The following is a 24,582-nucleotide window of genomic DNA, read 5'->3' as shown; positions in this document are numbered from 1 at the left end:
TTGTTCTCCTGTAGCGGAGAACGAGGGGATGGTGTGCTTCAACATTTCGGCTATACAATGGAAATTTTTACTCTTTGTTGTTTAACTTGGCCATAAGGAAAGAAAGCTCTGCATCAGTAGCCGATTCTTTTCTAGCTCGCTCTTCATGCCTCTTTCAGAGGTAGTATTACTATCATGCTCTTAGTAATAATACAGTACACGGCAAAACTCTTGTCATCACTCCGAGAAAAAATGGTTTCCCCACACTTTCCAGAGAAAAAAAGAAATGCAAGAAGGTTTTTTTTTTTGGAAGACATACCACCTACGCAAGAAACTGGACTGACATGAACATAAGAGCAAGTTTGAAAGGAAACCACAAAAATTCTGGTGCGGACGATCAATCAGGCACAAGCCAAGCTCGTAATCGGCGTCGCACTCGGGCCTTGACGAGCATTAAAAAAAATAGCGACCACGATGGGACTCGAACCCACAATCTCCCGCTCCGGAGGCGAGCGCCTTATCCATTAGGCCACGCGGTCCTGTTGTTTAAGGGATGCGTGATTATTGTTTACTAGTGTATGAGCGCGCCCATGCGCGCATGTTAAACCATGGTGCAAAATCTTGTTATATAAGCATGTAAAACTTGTCAATGTGTCATGAACATTTTTACATCTAGAATATTTATTACTAAGGATAATGAGTACATAAGTATTAGACCAAAGTAGCATTAAAGTAGCATGCACCAAGAGCTGGTAACAATGTGTTTCTAGGCGCTGCATTTACACATAAACGACTTCTGTCCAGAAGTGGTGTTGCTCTTGAAGTGTGGGTAAAAACCAAATATCTACCTGTATACATGGGAGGAAAATATCAGTTATGGTAAAAGTGTTTGTCAAACATTTTTGTTGTTGTGTACTTGGTTCAAGGAAGAGTGAAAGATAATATGTGGACTGTGTATAAGAAAATATGTCATGTATGACATAGGAGTGCACATGATGTTATAACTTTATAAATCAGAAGCAATTTGGTAAAACTCAAACATTAGAAATAGGTAACAAAACTCGAGAAGGTATGAAATTGAAACTAGATTGGAGAAAACTAATTGGATTACTTCTCTTTCTACAAGAAGTAGCCGTGAAAGCTGCTATCGTCATTGTGCCCAAAAAGGTACTGCAACAATGTATGACCACAAAAAACTATTTTGTTGGACAAATGAAATGCAACAAAAATTCGCATCCTAGACGGAGCAGAATAACCAGGGATTAGATGGAAGAGTTGGGACTAGAGAGGAACAAGATTTTTAGAAAATATTAGTAAACACCGTAGACCCTAAAATTGGGGCCGTAAAAAAGGTTAAGATTGAAGAACGGAGAAGAGAGACAATGGATGAACCAGCGAAGAAAAATAGTGGCCTTTTGGAACCTAGATGCGTCTATAAATAAAAGAAAGCAAAATCTGAACATCGTACGGTACGAACCATTTCACCCAAAAGAAATGAGTTGTCCACTAAAACAAAACGTCTACGAACGAAGAATGGAAACGTAGCTTAGGAAATGAAAGCACCGAGGACCAAGCTGACAGAGGAACCGTAAAATAAGAAAATACAACCTGCACTTGATGCGAACAACTTTACCAAAAGAAAATAGTGGCCTTCTCGGTCTCAATGTCCAAAATGAAGTTCAATAAAGTAGAAACATTTCCTTATAGGTCTACATGTACCAAAGCAAGAGGATCTCGGCTAGAGGATGCCAGATATGATCCAAGCACGAATCTGGAACCAGATGTCCATATGCATTGCATGCGAACCACTTTACCAAAAGGATATGATCCAAGAGGATTTTCGGTCTCAAGCTCCAAAAAATATAGTTGGATGAGGTAGAAGCATTTCCTTATTTATCTACATGTACAAAAGCAACAAGATCTCCAAAAAAACAAGATGCACTCGTCTAGAGGACCTGCACAGTGCACACATAAAACATAATTGAATTATGTGTTTCAGTTATATATAATTTAGATGCAACTATAGAATAAGAACTCTTTTGAGGTGATTCAAGATGGTTGGTAATGTCTTTGTTGACGACAGGATAAACATCATCCATTTGCTGCCTAAAAATGGTCCTAGTATTTAGTGAAAAAAATTGGAAAAACAATTTCGATGGTAGCATGCAAGTACCAATTAATATGGAGGCTAACCTTAGTTGGATCTATGTTAGTTTTAGTTACTTGGAAAGCTAACCTGCATACATAAATAGGAAATATGCGTTAAGCATGAGGTGATATGCCGAAAACAGTGATATATACATTATGTGTTAAAATGCATGCAAAGTGAAACTAAAGTATTCTAGTATGTTTTCTTCACTTGTATGATAGATTAATGCTCTAGAAACATGTTTTACAGAGTATATCATATTTCTTTGCATATAACATGTCGTATTAGTAAAAAAGTCACATATCTAAAGTATTTATAAATGGTTATATAGTCATATTTGAACCCATAACAGAATTTCTTTAGCATTCTCATATCAAAAAAGTTTCTGTTCTAAGCATCTCTGGACCATTGGTAGCAGCTTATATATATAGAAACAATTAGAAACACCAATTCTCCTTTCGTTATTATCAGCTTGCTACAAAAATTCAGTATAACTCTTCAGAGATTGTATTCTTGATGAAAGAAGAGCCACCCAACATTAAAAAGCATAACGACTGATGGCTTGTTGTAGTTTTAAAGAAAAATAAGTTACTTTGTAACTTTTATAAGCATGCATTGTGCCCATCTTAAAAGCAATACAATCATAAATCAACTAAACTTAAATACAGAGTATAGGAAGAATGAGTGTGCACCTTGCACTTTGGGAAGTTATGAAGCACTCACCAAGCTAAACATCATTTTCTACAGGCCAAAGGAAGAGAAAAAAATGTGAGAGTTAGTAACCGGTGAATGAAAATCATGTGAAGGTAATAAAAAACAGTTTTAGAAAGAATATAATGTCGATTGTCTAAGAAGATTTTAAGACAAAAACCATATTTTTACATTTTTTCAGGAAAAAGGAAAAAATGATGTGAAAATATAAACACGAAAATGCAGTATAAATGGCCGACTAAGTAAGGTAAGGGAAAAAATAAATATGCGATTAAAAAGACTGTGGATCTTAGAAATGAAGAACGTGTATAGGGGAGGGGTTAGGGAGAGAAAATCCAGTACATTTTGCAAGTAAATACAGAGTAAATAAGTTATAAGGGTGCATGTCGAACCCTAAAAAGAGGGGAAAAGATAAAGCTACACCGGAAGCACACGTTCTTATGTTGGAGAAGAACAGTTAAAATGGAGTATCAGACAAAAGAAATCCAGTGATTCCTATGGACGAAGTCATTATTTCAGTAGATCCCAACACAAGAATGCTAGACCCACATACAAGCAGCCCAAATCGATAGAATTTGAAGCATATTTTATAAATGAGAAGATATAGGAATGGAAAACGCAAGGAACAGGAGCCAACATTGAGTTGTAATACAAACGCAGGTGAGCAAGTGCTAATTTACCGAAGGAATGGAGATCTCTTTCCCATGCAGAACACACGCCCCTGTGACATATCCTCCTCCGGTGCTGCAACCTCGTTGCCATGACTTGATCTCCACCGCCGTCGATGCACGCGTCTGTGGGTAGCAGTAGCATTAGTAGAGGCTTCGTGTGGTGCTTGTTGACAGGGGATTGAGAGTGGCACCAGCACCGTGGAGAAGCCAGCACCGGCATCACCAGGGCCATCGACGGCAAGGTGCCGGTGGGGCACATGTCGAGCGCTTCGACGAGGAGACGGAGGGAGAAGGGGACGGGGACGCGTCGGTTGTTGATCGGTGCCCGCCGGTGCACTGCAAGCTCGCCCACTCGAGTTGTTTCGATCCGTCACCTGGCGACTGCGAAATTACGTGTTTTATACAGTGCATGGAACTGGGAAGGCGTCGCGTGGGTTCTGGAATAATCGAGAACGAAGTCTGTCGTCCGCTGATGAAAAGAAACACTTGGTGATGCTGTCAATATCGGATCGGACGGTCGAGAAAAATAGAACTACGTGGATGCTGTCTCTGTGGCCGTTTTGAACCGCGTTTCATATATAGAAATGATGCAATATCTGGCACATAGCTAGATAGAAACTAGTTTTTTTTGTTTACAAACTGCATAAATCGAGCGTGGCGCAAATTAGGATAGGAGAGTTTTCCCTTCTCGGTTTTAAGAACACAAACCCTATACATTTTTGCGCACCTATTTACTCAATCAGGCTCGGTGCCTCATGTTGTTTGCCTCAATCCAAACAATTGCCACGATGAGTTACTGAGTTAGGTTATTGATAGCATGCTTATTTAATACTCCGTCTATCCATCTTTGATACTCACTACGTTTTAAAATATAATTCGTTTAGACTAATTGCACATTCATTAAATAACATATGAATGCAGTTTGCATTTAGGTCTATGTTTATTATTATTTAGGTGAATGTGGATAGAAAAAATGGACTAGAAAAAACTATATTTTGGAACGGATAGAGTAGAATCGAGTTGTACGTCATTTATTAGCTTTAGCCCTTATACGATCGTTGTTGGAAATTTTTCTTTTGCTTATATGACTATCAAGAACGGAGGGAGTGCATGGCATATGTGATGAAAAGTTGATGTAGCATATAAGTAAAGAAGAAAGAGAATAAAACAGTATCTTGAGGAAAATACTACTGTCGGGGACCATAATTAAGGGTACCCTCAAGACGCCTAATTCTCAGCTGGTAACCCCATCAGCATAAAGCTGCAAAGGCCTGATGGGTACGATTAAGTCAGAGATCAGTCCACACGAGTGACTCGATCACGCTTCAACCGAGCCTAGCCTCGGCCAAGGGCAGCCGACCTCGAGAGACTTCCGTCTCGCCCGAGGCCCCCCTTTTTACGGCGGACACATCACCGGCTCGCCCAAGGCCTTGGCTTCGCTCAGAAGCAACCTTGACTAAATCGCCACACCGACTGACTAAATTGCAGGAGCATTTAACGCAAAGGTGGCCTGACACCTTTATCCTGACACGCGCCCCCGGCAGAGCCGAAGTGACCGCCGTCACTCCACCGCTCCACTGACCAGTCTGACAGAAGGACAGCGCCGCCTGCGCCACTCCGACTGCGGTGCCACTCGACAGAGTGAGTCTGACAGGCAGTTAGGCCTTGCCAAAAGCGCCACGGCGAACTCCGCTCCGCCCGAACCCAGGGCTCGGACTCGGGCTAAGACCCGGAAGACGGCGAACTCCGCTCCGCCCGACCCCAGGGCTCGGACTCGGGCTAAGACCCGGAAGACGGCGAACTCCGCTCCGCCCGACCCCAGGGCTCGGACTCGGGCTAAGACCCGGAAGACGGCGAACTCCGCTCCGCCCGACCCCAGGGCTCGGACTCGGGCTAAGACCCGGAAGACGGCGAACTCCGCTCCGCCCGACCCCAGGGCTCGGACTCGGGCTAAGACCCGGAAGACGACGAAACTCCGCCTCGCCCGACCCCAGGGCTCGGACTCGGGCTAAGACCCGGAAGACGACGAAACTCCGCCTCGCCTGACCCTAGGGCTCGGACTCCGCCCTGGCCTCGGCCGAACGACTTCCGCCTCGCCCGACCCCATGGCTCGGGCTCGGCCTCGGCAACAGAGGACAGACTCAACCTCGGCTTCGGAGGAGCCCCCACGTCACCCTGCCTAGGGCACAGACCCGCCACGTCAACAGGAAGCGCCATCATCATCCTACCCCGAATCGACTCAGGTCACGGAGAACAAGACCGGCGTCCCATCCGGCCAGCTCCGCCGGATGGGCAATGATGGCGCTCCACAAGCTCTGTGACGACGGTGGCCCCCAGCTCTCTTACGGAAGCAGGACGACGTCAGCAGGGACTCGACCGCTCCAACAGCTGTCCCTCCGCCAGGCTCCGTCGCACCTCCGACCGCCACGACATCACGCCAGCAAGGTGCCAAGACCTCTCCGGCTGCCACATTGGCATGTACCAAGGGTGCTAGTTCTCCTTCCGCTAGACACGTAGCACTCTGCTACACCCCCCATTGTACACCTGGATCCTCTCCTTACGACTATAAAAGGGAGGACCAGGGCCTTCTTAGAAAAGGTTGGTCGCGCGGGACCGAGGACGGGACAGGCGCTCTCTTGGGGCCGCTCGCTTCCCTCACCCGCGTGGACGCTTGTAACCCCCCTACTGCAAGCGCACCTGACCTGGGCGCGGGACGAACACGAAGGCCGCGGGACTTCCACCTCTCTCACGCTCGACTCCGGCCACCTCGCCTCTCCCCCCTTCGCGCTCGCCCACGCGCTCGACCCATCTGGGCTGGGGCACGCAGCACACTCACTCGTCGGCTTAGGGACCCCCCTGTCTCGAAACGCCGACAGTTGGCGCGCCAGGTAGGGGCCTGCTGCGTGCTGACGAACAGCTCCCCGTCAAGCTCCAGATGGGCAGTCTCCAGCAACCCCTCCGGCCCGGGACGGTGCTTCGTTTCGGGACTCTTGAGTTCATGTCCTTCGACGGCAGCTAAGACATGATACTCCTTCCACCGCCGCGCGACGACGACAATGGCGGCCGACAACCCGCCCGCCGACGGCGGAATCGACGACATCTTCCCCGCGTGGTGGAAGAGCAACATTCGGGCTCGCTCCGTTCTCTCCCCCGCCAACGGAGGAGGAGGCGGGGCCATCAAGGCCAGGCGGGAGGCCGCGCTTCGTTGGCCGTCGAGCGAATCGACGCCCCCGACGCCCCGACGGAGGGCACGCCGGACGTCGACCTCGCGTTCAAGACGAAGGCAAGCGCCGTCCCCCCGCGACGCGCTGACCCCGAACAAGAAGACGACGCCAGCGCGCTCGCGGAAAGCCTGCAGGACGTCGCCCTCGTACCTGAGATGACGGTGCAACCAGTTCCCGATGTGACTACGTCGCTCCTCGTCGACCAAAAGGTACCAACTAACTCCCATCTTGCGTCATTTCGACTCGGCCTCAACCCGCCAAACGACCTCGTTTTGGCGGGCACTCTCATTGAGGCGAGTGCAACCCCACTGGGGTTTCGTATGCGGTCGCCTTGGGACCGGCTGACGGACGTCTCGACCTACGGGCCCTCTAGGTCCGAGGAAGATGACGATCCCAGCATCTGTTGGGATTTCTCCGGACTTGGCAACCCCAGTGCCGTGCGAGACTTCATGACCGCATGTGACTACTGCCTCTCCGACTGTTCCGACGGAAGCCACAGCCTTGGCGACGAGAGCTGCGGCCCAAGCCGCGAATGTTTCCACATCGAGCTAGGGGATCCCTCCGAAGGCAACCATCTTGGCATGCCGGAGGACGGTGATCTCCCTAGGCCAGCGCCTCGCGCCGACATCCCACGGGAGCTAGCTGTGGTCCCCGCTCCGGCGGGGGGTTACGACCCACAACTCGAGCAAGTCCGCGAGGCGCAGGCCAGGCTCAACGAGGGAACAGGAGCGCTTGAGCCGATCCATCGGGACGTCGGACAGGCATGGGTGGGCCAACCCCTGGCCGGAGAAATACGTCACCTGCCCCAAGGTCTCCAGCACCGCGTCGCCAACGATGCTAGGGTCAGGCCGCCGCCCGCATCCAGCGGGGTTGGTCAGAACCTGGCAGCCGCAGCGATGCTCATCCGCGCGATGCCGGAGCCATCAACCACCGAGGGTCGGCGAATCCAGGGAGAGCTCAAGAATCTCCTGGAAGGCGCTGCGGCCCGACGGGCCGAAAGCGCTGCCTCCCGAAGGCAAGGATATCCCTCGGAACCTCACGCCGCGACTTCCCGATTCATGCGGGAAGCCTCGGTCTACATCGGGCGCACGCGCAACACCGCGCCTGCGGCCCCGGGCTACCTCGGCAACGAGCACCATCGACGCGACCGTCGGGCTCACCTCGACGAAAGGGTGCGCCGAGGTTACCACCCCAGGCGTGGGGGACGCTACGACAGCGGGGAGGATCGGAGTCCCTCGCCCGAACCACCCGGTCCGCAGGCCTTCAGTCGGGCCATCCGACGGGCGCCATTCCCGACCCGGTTCCGACCCCCGACTACTATCACGAAGTACTCGAGGGAAACGAGACCGGAACTGTGGCTCGCGGACTACCGCCTTGCCTGCCAACTAGGTGGGACGGACGACGACAACCTCATCATCCGTAACCTCCCCCTGTTCCTCTCCGACACTGCTCGCGCCTGGTTGGAGCACCTGCCTCCGGGGCAGATCTCCAACTGGGACGACTTGGTCCAAGCCTTCGCTGGCAATTTCCAGGGCACATACGTGCGCCCCGGGAATTCCTGGGACCTTCGAAGCTGCCGGCAACAGCCGGGGGAGTCGCTCCGGGACTACATCCGGCGATTCTCGAAGCAGCGCACCGAGCTGCCCAACATCACCGACTCAGATGTCATCGGCGCGTTCCTCGCCGGCACCACTTGCCGCGACCTGGTGAGCAAGCTGGGTCGCAAGACCCCCACCAGGGCGAGCGAGCTGATGGACATCGCCACCAAGTTCGCCTCTGGCCAGGAGGCGGTTGAAGCTATCTTCCGAAAGGACAAGCAGCCCCAGGGCCGCCCATCGGAAGAGGCTCCCGAGGCGTCTGCTCCGTGCGGCGCCAAGAAGAAGGGCAAGAAGAAGTCGCAATTGAAACGCGACGCCGCTGACGCGGACCTTGTCGCCGCCGCCGAGTACAAGAACCCTCGGAAGCCCCCCGGAGGTGCAAACCTCTTCGACAAGATGCTCAAGGAGCCGTGCCCCTACCATCAGGGGCCCGTCAAGCACACCCTCGAGGAGTGCGTTATGCTTCGGCGTCACTTCCACAGGGCCGGGCCACCCGCCGAGGGTGGCAGGGCCCGCGACGACGACAAGAACGAAGATCACCCAGCAGGAGAGTTCCCCGAGGTCCGCGACTGCTTCATGATCTATGGAGGGCATGCGGCGAATGCCTCGGCTCGGCATCGCAAGCAAGAGCGCCGGGAGGTCTGCTCGGTGAAGGTGGCGGCGCCAGTCTACCTAGACTGGTCCGACAAGCCCATCACCTTCGACCAGGCCGACCACCCCGACCATGTGCCGAGCCCGGGGAAATACCCGCTCGTCGTCGACCCCGTGGTCGGCAATGTCAGGCTCACCAAGGTCCTGATGGATGGGGGCAGCTGCCTCAACATTATCTACGCCGAGACCCTCAGGCTCCTGCGCGTCGATCTATCCTCCGTCCGAGCAGGCGCTGCGCCCTTCCACGGGATCATCCCTGGGAAGCGCGTCCAGCCCCTCAGGCGACTCGACCTCCCCGTCTGCTTCGGGACGCCCTCCAACTTCCGAAGGGAGACCCTGACGTTCGAGGTGGTCGGGTTCCGAGGAACCTACCACGCCGTACTAGGGAGGCCATGCTACGCGAAGTTCATGGCCGTCCCCAACTACACCTACCTGAAGCTCAAGATGTCGGGCCCCAACGGGGTCATCACCGTCGGCCCCACGTACAAACACGCGTTCGAATGCGACGTGGAGTGCGTGGAGTACGCCGAGGCCCTCGCCGAGTCCGAGGCCCTCATCGCCGACCTGGAGAACCTCTCCAAGGAGGTGCCAGACGTGAAGCGCCATGCCGGCAACTTCGAGCCAGCGGAGACGGTCAAGGCCGTCCCTCTTGACCCCGGTGGCGACACCGCCAAGCAGATCCGGATCGGTTCCGGGCTCGACCCCAAATAGGAAGCAGTGCTCGTCGACTTTCTCCGCGCAAACGCCGACGTCTTTGCGTGGAGTCCCTCGGACATGCCCGGCATACCGAGGGATGTCGCCGAGCACTCGCTGGATATTCGGGCCGGAGCCCGACCCGTCAGGCAGCCTCTACGCCGATTCGACGAGGAGAAGCGCAGAGTGATTGGCGAAGAGATCCACAAGCTAATGGCAGCAGGGTTCATCAAAGAGGTATTCCATCCCGAATGGCTTGCCAACCCTGTGCTTGTGAGGAAGAAAGGGGGGAAATGGCGGATGTGTGTAGACTACACTGGTCTCAACAAAGCATGTCCGAAGGTTCCCTACCCTCTGCCTCGCATCGATCAAATCGTGGATTCCACCGCTGGGTGCGAAACCCTGTCCTTCCTCGATGCCTACTCAGGGTATCACCAGATCCGGATGAAAGAGTCCGACCAGCTTGCGACTTCCTTCATCACGCCGTTCGGCATGTACTGCTATGTCACCATGCCGTTCGGTTTGAGGAATGCGGGCGCGACGTACCAGCGGTGCACGAACCATGTGTTCGGCGAACACATCGGTCGCACAGTCGAGGCCTACGTCGATGACATCGTAGTCAAGACAAGGAAGGCTTCCGACCTCCTCTCCGACCTTGAAGTGACATTCCGATGTCTCAAGGCGAAAGGAGTCAAGCTCAATCCCGAGAAGTGTGTCTTCGGGGTGCCCCGAGGCATGCTCCTAGGGTTCATCGTCTCCGAGCGAGGCATCGAAGCCAACCCGGAGAAGATCGCGGCCATCACCAGCATGGGACCCATCAAGGACTTAAAAGGTGTACAGAGGGTCATGGGGTGCCTCGCGGCCCTGAGCCGCTTCATCTCACGCCTCGGCGAAAGAGGTCTGCCTCTGTACCGCCTCTTAAGGAAGGCCGAGTGTTTCGCTTGGACCCCTGAGGCCGAGGAAGCCCTCGGCAACCTGAAGGCGCTCCTTACGAAGGCGCCTGTCTTGGTGCCCCCGGCGGATGGAGAAGCCCTCTTGGTCTACGTCGCCACGACCACGCAGGTGGTTAGCGCCGCGATTGTGGTCGAGAGGCAAGAGGAAGGGCATGCATTGCCCGTTCAGAGGCCGGTCTACTTCGTCAGCGAAGTGCTGTCCGAGACCAAGATCCGCTACCCACAAGTTCAAAAGCTGCTGTATGCTGTGATCCTGACAAGGCGGAAGCTACGACACTACTTCGAGTCTCATCCGGTAACTGTGGTGTCATCCTTCCCCCTGGGGGAGATCATCCAGTGCCGAGAGGCCTCGGGCAGGATCGCAAGGTGGGCGGTGGAAATCATGGGCGAAACAATCTCGTTCGCCCCTCGGAAGGCCATCAAGTCCCAGGTGTTGGCAGACTTCGTGGCCGAATGGGTCGACACCCAGCTGCCGACGGCTCCGATCCGACCGGAGCTCTGGACCATGTTTTTCGACGGGTCGCTGATGAAGACGGGAGCCGACGCGGGCCTGCTCTTCATCTCGCCCCTCGGAAAGCACTTGCGCTACGTGCTGCGCCTCCATTTCCCGGCGTCCAACAATGTGGCCGAGTACGAAGCTCTGGTCAACGGGTTGCGGATCGCCATCGAGCTAGGGGTCAGACGCCTCGACGCCCGCGGTGATTCGCAGCTCGTCATCGACCAAGTCATGAAGAACTCCCACTGCCGCGACCCGAAGATGGAGGCCTACTGCGACGAGGTTCGGCGCCTGGAAGACAAGTTCTTTGGGCTCGAGCTCAACCACGTCGCTCGGCGCTACAACGAAACCGCAGACAAGCTGGCTAAAATAGCCTCGGGGCGAACGACGGTCCCCCCGGACGTCTTCTCCCGGGATCTGCATCAACCCTCCGTCAAGCTCGACGACGCGCCCGAGCCCGAGGTACCCTCGGCTCAGCCCGAGGTACCCTCGGCACAGCCCGAGGTACCCTCGGCCCCCGAGGGCGAGACACTGGACGTCGAGGAAGAGCAGAGCGAGGCCATGCCAGATCGAGATTGGCAGGCCCCGTACCTGCAATATCTCCGTCGAGGAGAGCTACCCCTCGACCAAGTCGAGGCTCGGCGGGTAGCGTGACGCGCCAAGTCATTCGTCTTGCTGGGCGACGAAGAGGAGCTCTACCATCGCAGCCCCTCGGGCATCCTCCAGCGATGCATCTCCATCGCCGAAGGTCGGGAACTGCTGCAAGAAATACACTCGGGGGCTTGCGGCCACCACGCAGCGCCCCGAGCCCTTGTCGGGAATGCTTTCCGACAAGGCTTCTGCTGGCCAACGGCGGTGGCTGACGCCACTAGAATTGTCCGCACCTGCGAAGGGTGCCAATTCTATGCGAAGCAGACTCACCTGCCCGCTCAGGCTCTGCAGACGATACCCATCACCTGGCCCTTCGATGTATGGGGTCTGGACCTCGTCGGTCCCTTGCAGAAGGCGCCCGGGGGCTACACGCACCTGCTGGTCGCCATCGACAAATTCTCCAAGTGGATCGAAGTCCGACCTCTGAACAGCATCAGGTCCGAGCAGGCGGTGGCGTTCTTCACCAACATCATCCATCGCTTCGGGGTCCCGAACTCCATCATCACCGACAACGGCACCCAGTTCACCGGCAAAAAATTCCTGAATTTTTTGCGAGGATCACCATATCCGGGTGGACTGGGCCGCCGTGGCTCATCCCATGTCGAATGGGCAAGTAGAGCGTGCCAACGGCATGATTCTACAAGGGCTCAAGCCTCGGATCTACAACGACCTCAACAAGTTCGGCAAGCGATGGATGAAGGAACTCCCCTCGGTGGTCTGGAGCCTAAGGACGACGCCGAGTCGTGCCACGGGCTTCACGCCGTTTTTCCTGGTCTACGGGGCTGAAGCTATCTTGCCCACTGACCTGGAATACGGCTCCCCGAGGACGAGGACCTACACCGATCAAAGCAACCAAGCTAGCCGAGAGGAATCGCTGGACCAGCTGGAGGAGGCTCGGGACAGGGCCTTACTACACTCGGCGCGGTACCAGCAGTCCCTGCGACGCTACCACGCCCGAGGGGTCCGGTCCCGAGACCTCCAGGTGGGCGATCTGGTGCTTCGGCTGCGGCAAGACGCCCGAGGGAGGCACAAGCTCACGCCCCCCTGGGAAGGGCCATTCGTCATCGCCAAAGTTCTGAAGCCCGGAACATACAAGCTGGCCAACAATCAAGGCGAGATCTACGGCAACGCTTGGAACATCAAACAGCTACGTCGCTTCTACCCTTAAGATGTTTTCAAGTTGTTCATATACCTCGCACCCATGCAAAGTTTAGTCGTCAAGGAAGGGTCGGCCTAGCCTCGGCAAAGCCCGACCCTCCCTCGGGGGCTAAAAGGGGGGAGACCCCCTCTGCGTCGAATTTTTCCTCGAAAAAGGATCTCTTTTTAGCAGGATTTCTTTCGTACTTCTCGACTACTTCGAAAAGCGGATCCTAGAAACGACGGAGTACACGTAAGCAGCCAAGGCTGACCGAGCCGAGGGACTCCTACGCCTCCGGGATACGGATACCTCACTCATCACCTTCTGCGATAAGTAACTCGCGCTCGGATAAAGCGACTCCGTGGACCGAACAAGTCTTCACGTTCGGAAGCTCTCCTGCCGAAGCAGTCCTTCAAGCTTTCTCGACTAAGTCGGGGACAGGGCCTCATGAACGGGTGAAAGTACGCGTAAGCGGCAAGGCCGACCGAGCCGAGGGATTCCCACGCCTCTGGGATACGGATACCTCACTCGTCCCTTCCGCGAGAAGCAACTCTCGCTCACACAAACATCCCTGTTACCGACAGAGTCCAGATGCTCGAAACAAGAGGAAAAAAGACGCAGCTTCGCAAGCGCGGCGAGGGTGTGTTTCCTGGCCTCGGCGGCCGCAGAAAGCACACGCTACAAGACGATCTGATCCTGCAGGCTCGGGTCTTCACGCTGAAGGGAGCCGTAGCACCCTCGGCATCGACGACGTCTTCAGCAAAGTCCGACCAAGCCTCGGACGGCAACGCGGTCCAGGGACTCCTTCGGGAATCCGGCCCGAGCAGGCGGCTCGGCCGGTTACCCCTGGGGCCTCGGCCAACCGGCCTCCAAGGGCGCCAGCCCGACCCGAGGCCTCAGCTGATCGACTTTGGTGTCGGCTCCGCTGACGACACGACTAGGCTCCGGCCAATCAGGTTCCCATTCTCGAGCCAACTCCGCCTCTGTTCATACTGATATCGCTACCCCTGGCCTCGGTCCATCAAAGGGCGGCCGAGGGGTCTCTTTAACTAAGCTAGAGGAGCCCCAGACAACAAGGCCGAACGGGCCGAGGGATTCCTACGCCTCCGGGATACGGATACCTCACTCGTCACCTTGACACGGGGCGACTCATGCTTGGTAAAGCGGTTCAGATAATCAACAGGCGAGACTTAGTGCTCGAAAATGAGGAAAAAACACGGCTCCGTGCCGAAATGACATACATGTTCAGGCCTCGACAGCCACAATGAACAAAAAACACTGGCATTCGAAGTGCCATTACAAACGGAACTCCGGTTCCCCTCCGCAGGAACGAACAACCCCACTCCGAGGGGGAAGGCCTGCGGAGCAACGGGAGGCCGACGGATGGCGCGCCGTCACCTGCTCCAGCAGCGGCGACTACGACGACTTCTGCTCCGAGGGGCCAAGCAGCGGCAACGCTGACCTCAGGCTAGATGCCGCTGCCAGGAGGCCCCCGCCCATGCCAAAACTCGTAAGGCAAGGACGGGCAGAAGGCCGTAGAGTTGGAGGTCAGTCCGTGGCCGGCCCCGGCTATCTTGCCGGCAGCAGAACCTCTTCAAGCTGCCATGGCGGATGCCGGCACCACGAGCGGCCCCGAAGCCACTCGCGCTCGAAAGCCAGGCACGCTGCAGCTGCCAGCGCCACGGACGACGGCCGCCCTTCCCTCCGATCACTGAGTGAAGGAGCGGGCCGCCGCCCACGCAGGGGCCGACCTCAACTCGGCGCACTCCCCTCCCCAGCCCTGGTGATGAAAATCCTTGAGGCTGAGGGAGGGGCAGAGGCCGCAGCCCGGCTCGCTTTCCCCCACCATCAAGCCGGAGGTCGCTGTCTCGGGTGACCGCCGGTGGAGGGGTGCGACCGGGCTGCCTGATGAAAATCCTTGAAGCCGAACGATGGCTGAGAGGTACCAACTCCCATGGAGTTGCGTTCCTCCAACAAGGAGGCGGAAAGGCGGCGGATACCACCCATCCGGGGGCTTGGAAGATGGAAGGACACGACGCATAAGGGAGGAAGAAGACATGGTTGCCTTCTGAAAGGAGTCTCCCTCCTTTTAAAGGCAACTCTCCCTACGTGCGCCCCCAGACGCCGCGGGCTAAGTCTTCTCCAACACGCTCCAAGGCCCTCCCCTGCGACTCGGGGGCTGGGTCCCGCATGTCATGCAAACCGGCTCAGGGCAGAAGAAGCCAAACCGCCGCGCGTGGTGCGCACGACCGCCCAGCGGTTACAAGCGACACCCCACTTTTGCCCAGACCAACGGGCGGAAGGGGCGGCCAGCCATGCAGGCGGCATGCAACCGCGCCAGGTGGATGCGCTTCTCCGACTTCTGACACGCCAGCTTGGAAGCCCAGGCCCACGTGTCAAGCAATCGGCGCGCCAGTTGCTGCACGCACGCAACCGCACCGCCACTTGTGCCACCGTCGCGCCTCTTCAGTTGCGGAGCCTATGCCGCGACTCGAGGCGACCCAGCAGCGCCAGCCTGGCGCGTCGGTCAAAGCGACCGAAAGTGGGCCGGCAGTAATGGCGGTGGCAGGCGGGCGGACGCAGCAGTCACGTCGTCAGCCAGGCTCACGTCCCGTCCCGGGACAGCAAGAGAGCCTCCTCTCACGGCGTGAAGACGGTGCACCCGTGACCCGTTCCTCGAACGGATCGCGCACGCGCAACAGCCGCCCCGCCAACCACTCGCCCCGTCGCATTAACTCCGCGGCGGGACAGGCGGCGCCTCTGGCGGGAGAAGCGCGCGACGCTTCACCTTCGCCGTAATAACTGCGTCAGAAAAGGTACGCCACGTCATTCGATTTCGTATCCTTTTCCTTTTTCCTCTTTCTCTATCTCTTGCAACAGGGACCGGGAAAGGGGGATACCCCGAAAAGGACCCTTCTCCGCGAAGGAACCGGGCTCCGAGCCCCCCCTACTGATCAGGGGTTCGAAGACTGGCCCTCCGAAGGGTTCAACAGTCGCCTCAGATCGCGTGGGCCCGACACCCACTACTGGTCAGGGGTTCGAAGGCCAGCCCCCCGAAGGGTTCCATGGCTGCCTCAGGCTACTCGGGCTCCGCGCCCATTACTGATCAGGGGTTCGAAGGCTGGCCCCCGAAGGGTCACAGTCGCCTCAGACACCGAGCGAGGGATGACCAGGGGTACGTTCGATACATAACCGAGGCTCGGGCTGCGCTCCCGAGGTACCCTAGGACATTTCCGAGACCAGCGAGAACGATCTTGTAACGGAATCCCATCGGAGGGAGGCATCGAGCCCTCGGACCCCGTCGCCAGGGGACCGGGTCCGGCAAATCACTCGCAGGTACTTTTGGGCGTGCCTCCGGGCCCCTAGCCGACCCCCAACGAACGGGGCACGGACGTCCACTCGGATTACCCGCTTGCAGCTCACCAGAGACACCATGTTCGGTGCCCATCGAGGGTAACATGGCGCACTCCCCCCTCCTCCTTGCGGAAAGGCGACGTAGGGGCGTATGCAAAAAGTTGAGTCTGTCCCTGATCGTCCTCCTGCCCTGTGCAGAGGCTCGGGGGCTGCTCTCGCAAAAACCGGCTCCGGCCAAACCGTTGACAGCGTCAACATACCAGCCCGAGAGCTTGGGCCCCGACCGTGCACCCGGGCTACGGCCAGTTCGCATGAGGGAACGACCAGACCAGCCGAAGCGTTACGCGAGGTATTAAGACCTCGAAGGAGTGTAACCGCTCCTCCGAGGCCTCGGGGGCTACACCCGGCGGGTGCGCTCGCGCGCACCCACCGGAACAAAATGCAACCGAGAAAGGCTGGTCCCCTTGCAAAAAAGTGCGACGAAAGCCTCCAAGCGAGTGCTAACACTCCCTTCGAGGCTCGGGGGCTACTGTCGGGGACCATAATTAGGGGTACCCTCAAGACGCCTAATTCTCAGCTGGTAACCCCCATCAGCATAAAGCTGCAAAGGCCTGATGGGTACGATTAAGTCAGGGATCAGTCCACACGAGTGACTCGATCACGCTTCACCCGAGCCTAGCCTCGGCCAAGGGCAGCCGACCTCGAGAGACTTCCGTCTCGCCCGAGGCCCCCCTTTTTACGGCGGACACATCACCGGCTCGCCCAAGGCCTTGGCTTCGCTCAGAAGCAACCTTGACTAAATCGCCACACCGACTGACCAAATTGCAGGAGCATTTAACGCAAAGGTGGCCTGACACCTTTATCCTGACACTCGCCCCCGGCAGAGCCGAAGTGACCGCCATCACTCCACCGCTCCACTGACCAGTCTGACAGAAGGACAGCGCCGCCTGCACCACTCCGACTGCGGTGCCACTCGACAGAGTGAGTCTGACAAGCAGTCAGGCCTTGCCAAAAGCGCCACGACGAACTCCTCTCCGCCCGACCCCAGGGCTCGGACTCGGGCTAAGACCCGGAAGACGGCGAACTCCGCTCCGCCCGACCCCAGGGCTCGGACTCGGGCTAAGACCCGGAAGACGGCGAACTCCGCTCCGCCCGACCCCAGGGCTCGGACTCGGGCTAAGACCCGGAAGACGGCGAACTCCGCTCCGCCCGACCCCAGGGCTCGGACTCGGGCTAAGACCCGGAAGACGACGAAACTCCGCCTCGCCCGACCCCAGGGCTCGGACTCGGGCTAAGACCCGGAAGACGACGAAACTCCGCCTCGCCCGACCCTAGGGCTCGGACTCCGCCCTGGCCTCGGCCGAACGACTTCCGCCTCGCCCGACCCCATGGCTCGGGCTCGGCCTCGGCAACAGAGGACAGACTCAACCTCGGCTTCAGAGGAGCCCCCACGTCACCCTGCCTAGGGCACAGACCCGCCACGTCAACAGGAAGCGCCATCATCATCCTACCCCGAATCGACTCGGGTCACGGAGAACAAGACCGGCGTCCCATCCGGCCAGCTCCGCCGGATGGGCAATGATGGCGCTCCACAAGCTCTGTGACGACGGCGGCCCCCAGCTCTCTTACGGAAGCAGGACGACGTCAGCAGGGACTCGACCGCTCCAACAGCTGTCCCTCTGCCAGGCTCCGTCGCACCTCCGACCGCCACGACATCACGCCAGCAAGGTGCCAAGACCTCTCCGGCTGCCACATTGGCATGTACCAAGGGCGCTAGTTCTCCTTCCGCTAGACACGTAGCACTCTGCTACACCCCCCATTGTACACCTGGATCCTCTCCTTACGACTATAAAAGGGAGGACCAGGGCCTTCTTAGAAAAGGTTGGCCGCGCGGGACCGAGGACGGGACAGGCGCTCTCTTGGGGCCGCTCGCTTCCCTCACCCGCGTAGGGATGGCAATGGGTCGGGTTCGGATCGGGTATGGTAAATATCCGCCCGCGACAATACCCGCGGGTATTACTTATACCCGCCCATGACTATACCCGCGGGTAGGAATTTGTACCCGTGCCCGTACCCATCGGGTATCGGGCGGGTATCGGATACCCGCGGGTATAATCACAAAACAATATATCTGTACTGTTACAGAAGGTTGACAAAACAATATATGTGTACATAGCGTTTACACTTGAATTGAACCAAACAATATATCGGATCGCAGCGTTTACACTTGAATTGAACCAAACAATATACGCAGGGTCGCAGGCAGCGGCTGACCAGCTCGCTAGCGGTGGCGGCTGGCTGTTGGAGAACGCAGCCACACAGGGTCGCAGCCTCGCTCCTCGCAGGGACGCCGGACCTAGACCGCTGGACGACAGCCGGACCTGGACGGCAGTCGGCAGGAACGCACCACGGGTCCACGGCAGCCGGACCTGGACCACGGCAGCCTCGCAGGGACGTAGCCACGCAGGAACGCCGAACGCACCACGGGCCACGGCAGGAATGCACCACGGCAGCCGGACCTGGTTTGGCCTTTCTGGCCGCCGGCGGCTGGCGGATGGGGTGGCGCGGCTGCTTGTGGCTGGAGCGCTGGGCGTGCAGGCGGCTGGCGGATGAGAGGATTGAGAGCGAGAGTGCGAGACAGAGAGTCAGAGAGAGACACGGCGTGAGAGTCTGAGAGAGCCAGAGAGGAGAGACCGAGACTAGGGTTCCCTGGGTGAAAACTGGACGTTGGGCCGGTTTCGGTTTCTAGACTCTGGTGGGCTCAAAAGTGAAAACTGAGAATAATTCGGATATCCGCCAGGACCCGCGGGTGAAATATAAAACCCGTACCCGACCCGATTTTACCACGGGTCGGGTATGGGTGAGACCCGCGGGTTAAATTTCGTACCCGAACCCGAAACCGACGGGTCGGATATCCGTGGATATCCGAACCCGCGGGTAAAATTGCCATCCCTACACCCGCGTGGACGCTTGTAACCCCCCTACTGCAAGCGCACCTGACCTGGGCGCGGGACGAACACGAAGGCCGCGGGACTTCCACCTCTCTCACGCTCGACTCCGGCCACCTCGCCTCTCCCCCCTTCGCGCTCGCCCACACGCTCGACCCATCTGGGCTGGGGCACGTAGCACACTCACTCGTCGGCTTAGGGACCCCCCTGTCTCGAAACGCCGACAACTACTCTAGCACGAGATTATAGGTATTGAAATCTGAACCATCTAAGGTCTTGTTCGGTTATTCCCAATATATATGGATTGGATGGGATTGAAAAAAATTAAGAAAAAGTTTGACTTGTTTGGGATTCAAACCTATCCAATCTCACTCAATCCACATGAATTGAGAGCTAACCGAACAAACTCTAAGTAAACCCACAATTTATACTCTCTGCACATCTAGCATTTAATTGTCTCGTGGAGACTAGGCAACAACACACAATACTATGCACCAAGACAATTATATCTTCTATGATATGATGTGACGACCTTGAATATTGTGACAAAAATGACGGGTTAGGAATGCAAAAAAAGTGCATGCGCCGAGGAGTCAGCTCGGCTCCGAGCAGGCTCGTTGAGCTAACGAGCTAGTTCGACTCGCTCGTTAAGCCACAGAATTAGCTCGGCTCGTCTTATTTACGAGCTTAACCTGACTCGTTTAGTTTGCGAGCCAGAGTAAAAAAACAATATATATAATAATTAATTTCTAGTTAACTCTAAACCAATTTAACAATAGAAAATAATAATTATACTAATAGTTTCATGGACCACATCAATGTAACACCAATTAACATAACTAATCATTTATCATCAATTGACAAGTCACACACATATATTCATCAGTTTAACCCACAGTTGCAGTCGTAAAATACCAATTTAACACAAACACAGTTCATTAATCATCAAGTTAACTCATAGGACATAGGCACTACCCATACATATAACATGTTCATCAGTTGATGCGCATATAATGTGCATATAATTTCGTTTTGCTGAAATTTGATAGCTCATTTAACTCGTTAAAACTTATAGGACATAGGCACTATCCATACATATAACATGTTCATCAGTTGATACACATATAATATACATATAATTTCGTTTTGCTGAAATTTGATAGCTCATTTAACTTGTTAACAAACTGAGCTGACTTGTCAGCTCATAAAGAAATTCAAACGAGCTAATCCGAGTCGAACCAAGCTAACCACAAACTGAACGAGCCGATGAGTCATAAGCATTTCATCCAGCCCTACAAAGAAACACAAATTATACTAGCACCTTCCTGTTCACACGAGTAGGATCCAGGGCTATCAGGGATCAGGTAATAAAATCTGAACCAATTGCAAATTCTGGTAACCAAAAAATATTCTCATGCAATGTCACCACATTATGTACGGGAAAAACTACAATGATTCAAGTCACATGTGATCTGACAGAAACACAAAAAAAAAGAGAAACAAACATGATCCATGTCCTAATCATACATCAGTCGGCAAAATGGAAAGAGCCCAAACGCTGCTATTCTTCCTTCTTGGTAGCAACCTTGTTGCCAGACTTCAGCGGCGTTGAGAAGAGCAGAGTGTACTTGTGGTGCTTCATCACCATGAGCATAACAAAGGTGTTCGCAGCCAGAAACATGAGGCCTGCAACCCAGAGCTGCACAAAAACGTTTCGGCCCTCGAATTCCAGCAGGTAAGCCCACATGAGCCAATGCAGTTGGGACCCCATCCACACTACCGCGCAGGCCAGACCCTTCCACTTAAGTTTCATGCTGCTCCAAGGGAGAATGAGGGGCAACAAGCAGAAGAACCACACGAAGTACTGTGCTGTCATCACCTGCTTGTTTAACAAACCAAGAGTAAGGCACCATGTAAACACTGTGCTGCCATTACCTCAAGGCGCTACCACGTAAAAGAAAATATCAAATGTATGTATGAGTCACCATATACCTTGTTAAAAGCAACAAATGCAACCGTCTGGAGAAACATGCAGAATGGAAGATCCCTAGAGAAGCGTAGAATGAGTGCCAGTTGCACGATCAGTTGAGGAAGAAACGAAGCGAGCCTCTGAATACTTGAGAACCCTTGCTGATGGTGTAGATATATGTGGTAGAAATATATCGAGAAATTGTGCCTTGGGTCGGTACGAGTAAGGTGATAAAGTAATGCTTCATTTAGGAAGTCCCACCCATACAGATAGAAGAAAACACCGGTCCAGGCAAAGAACATGGATCCAGAGAGTAATCCAAACAGGATCCCATTTCTGCTTATGAAGTTTGAAAGAAAACCCCATACAGTGGCCAGAAATGATGTTGGTTCTTCTATTTGACTGACTTTATCATCTTGCAACTGTTGTTTGGACCTCCACATCGTAAGAGTAGGCCTACCAACAGGACCAGCATAGCCCTTGCCAAGAACTATTACAAAAGGAATTGCATATATGATTGGGTATATTCTGAAGTGCACAATAAACCCATACCAGAAAGCTGCCTGCAACACTCTACCTGCAAAAGACACTTAAACTGTAACATACCAATGTTAATCTATCCAGCAAATTTTTAAAAGCAATCTTTCTTCCTAGACATAAGATGAATAACAATGTCCTCATGCAACTGCAAAGTAAATGACATAAGCTTTTTTGGGGGGTGGGTCGGGGTGGGTGTGGGGGTGGGGATGGGGGGTGGGGTGGGGAGGTTGCAGAACAAGCAAGTAGTACAAATCAAACCATATGGTTCAAATAATGTTAACATTTGACTTCATGAACTAAATAGCAACAGACACCTTTGGATGAGTTTGGCACGGCCTAAACTGGGGCCATCCACATGGATGGGCCAGGGATTTCATCCATTCAAAAAAAGACCTTAATGAACACAGCAAAAAAAGCCGAACATGAATTAGTAACGTCTTCAGGGAGAAACAAGAAGGACAGGCCTAGTGCAACGTCGAGAACTGTCTCACTGAGTCACCAGGTTGCGGGTTCGAAGCGGCTTCTCCGCATTTGCGGGGAAAGGCTTGCATCAGCTTATCCCTTCCCCAGACCCGACTTGTTTTGCAGCCTCTGGCATTGGGTCTGCCCTTCAATGAGAAACAACTACACTCAATGCATATAAGAAGATGGATATTCCAAAATTCAGCGGTCAAGCCCTGATAAACTATCTGTTTGAACAAGTGGCATAACTAGTACTTTATACACTTCAAGGCCAAAAGAAATCACTAACTACAAATTTCACTGAATATGAGTACATAAGTGTGTACTGTATTTCATTGTATGAGCAAAACTGAACTTGGCAAATGCATGAGTGTGAAGAGATCTATTAGCACAGGACAAACTGAGGGCTTGTAATTCAGCTACATATATGGTGAGGTTGATCTAACAATGTAGTATAAAATATTGGCTATCAAAACCAAACAGAAGATATCTGAGACATTGCATAAAAAATCACGGATATGAAAAAATTATATACTGTGTATAGAACAATAATATGCATACCCCATGTTGAAATAAAAAAAAAATTAAAAACAAACACACAGTTACAAAAGCATACATTAGTACATGAGAGCACAAGTTGGAACATGTTTAATGGTCCTATCACATTCCACCATAGCAACTTAACAAAGGTAGCAATAACTGAACAAACAGCATAAGAGATTCAGAGCTTACACCCTTCATCAAACATATGAGAATCCAGAGTATGACTGCGCAGACTATTGGTTCACAGTTTCCTCTTGTACCAATGGTGAATGTGAAGGGATTGAACAGCCAAGCTACCACAGACCACATCCGCATTTTCTCAGGAATTCCTCTTAGTTCCAGAATGGTGTTTATGAACAACCCTACGAGCAAATCTGCGTAACAAGAACATTCATACAAGGCCATCACAAACTTTATCAAGGTAGTTACACAAAGAAGGTATTATCATACAACACAGTAGTCCTGAAGCCACGATAAATCCTAGCAATTGATGATTCAGGATCAAAAACTCCCTTTCCCAACCAAGCGTGATTGTAAATGTGACCAAGAAAATAAAAGTTTGCTGTAAAACTAAATGCTACACCCTATCATTGCGAATGTAGATCACAGGCCGAACAACGCCTGTGTTATGATCACTGTGAATGAAATGGATAAAAGTAACGCACTTAAGTCTCATACATCGATTCTCAATTAGGAGTACGTTACCGAAACAAACCCAGGCATCTCGAGCGCCCATTATAAATGAACCGTAGATCAAGCACACGACGTTCTAGAAACGAAATAAATTACAAATATGTACGTAAATTAGTTACCGGTGGCAAACACAATAGATCGGGAAGCAAACAGTTCCAAAAACAGCAGCAATGCGTGAGCAGAGAAGGATACCTGCGGCAGAGAAGAGGAGCTTGCCCCAGGCAGCATGGAGGAGTGAGTTCGGGACAAGCAGGAAGGCCAGGATTGGAGAGTAGCGGTAGGTTGCGCGGGCGAACGGGGAACCGCCTGTGGCCAGAGAGGCAGCGGCGTCGGAGAAGACGAGGTAGTCGACATCGGTATAGCGCACCTCAAGGTGGGCATCCTGCCACTCCCCGAACACCACTAGTGCGAGCCGCAGCGCAGCGGACACAAGCACCACGCGCCGGAGAGTAACGGCGGCGGCGTAGGCCATTGGAGGGATCGTCGCCGGAGCTGCGAGGCCGGGTCGTGAGATGCGCTGGGCAGTTGAGTAATTTCTGCTAGAACTTTGGTGGTCAAAGAGGCGCACTTTGGCCCTCCGTTTATAAACGAACGGCTTTTATGGTCCGATCTGAGAGAGCGGCCGCAACTCCTGGAGTTTTTTCTTTTGGACAATTGCGTCGGTGCCGTCCTTGTTTTGGGTGTAATAAGAGTAGCCCCTATTTGTATGTTTGTCTTTTTTTTTAAATGAAACTGTTGTATTGTAATTAACGGTGCTATAACAATAATTCAAATTATTTCCACGATGATTCAAATTATTTTTACAATAATTCAAAAATGTTTTAATAAGTTAAATTATTTTCAAAATAAAAAATGTCAGTAATTTAACAATATTTTTGAACATATTAGCAACATAACACCCTCATCATATTAAGTCTATGGATATTAGTACTTATGCTCATTTTATATAGATCCCAACTCTTGCTACCCTTTCTCCCCATGCCCTAGCTATTCTATTTAAATCGTAGATGACATTAGAAGCGATTATGATATTTTTTTAATATATTTTAATTGAAAATATGAAAACCTTTATTTTGATTTTTTAAATATAAAATTGATTACATTTCAAAAAAAATACTATAAGCTCAAGGAGAGCAAGATATAGAACATATCTCTCATA

General features: G+C 53.4%; 1 protein-coding gene and 1 non-coding gene across 2 annotated transcripts; both read right to left on the bottom strand.

Moving 5' to 3' along the window:
* Positions 1–445: 445 nt before the first annotated feature.
* TRNAR-CCG (transfer RNA arginine (anticodon CCG)) lies at positions 446–518 on the bottom strand. The gene has a single exon. It is a non-coding gene; the product is annotated as a tRNA-Arg (tRNA).
* A 20,067-nt stretch (positions 519–20,585) lies between these two features.
* Positions 20,586–23,969, bottom strand: LOC100193858 (PNT1). Its single transcript, NM_001138939.1, has 4 exons — positions 23,616–23,969; positions 22,922–23,104; positions 21,209–21,762; positions 20,586–21,095 (listed from the first exon to the last, which is right to left on the bottom strand). Exons 1-4 carry the CDS (start codon positions 23,893–23,895, stop codon positions 20,778–20,780), a joined length of 1,335 nt encoding a protein of 444 aa, NP_001132411.1. The 5' UTR covers positions 23,896–23,969; the 3' UTR covers positions 20,586–20,777.
* Between the last annotated feature and the right edge of the window lie 613 nt (positions 23,970–24,582).

This window comes from Zea mays, chromosome 2 (genome assembly GCF_902167145.1).
Source record: "Zea mays cultivar B73 chromosome 2, Zm-B73-REFERENCE-NAM-5.0, whole genome shotgun sequence".
In the NCBI taxonomy this organism is placed as follows: domain Eukaryota; kingdom Viridiplantae; phylum Streptophyta; class Magnoliopsida; order Poales; family Poaceae; genus Zea; species Zea mays.
Note: the sequence above shows the minus strand (reverse complement) of the source record. Positions and strands in the feature narration are given on the sequence as shown.

Coding starts and splice junctions, on each gene's coding strand:
- LOC100193858 (NM_001138939.1), bottom strand. CDS start 23,895: ATGGCCTACGCCGCCGCCGTTACTCTCCGGCGCGTGGTGCTTGTGTCC. Junction 23,105..23,615: donor GCTCCTCTTCTCTGCCGCAG/GTATCCTTCTCT, acceptor CTTGTTACGCAG/ATTTGCTCGTAGGGTTGTTC. Junction 21,096..21,208: donor CATTTGTTGCTTTTAACAAG/GTATATGGTGAC, acceptor TTAAACAAGCAG/GTGATGACAGCACAGTACTT.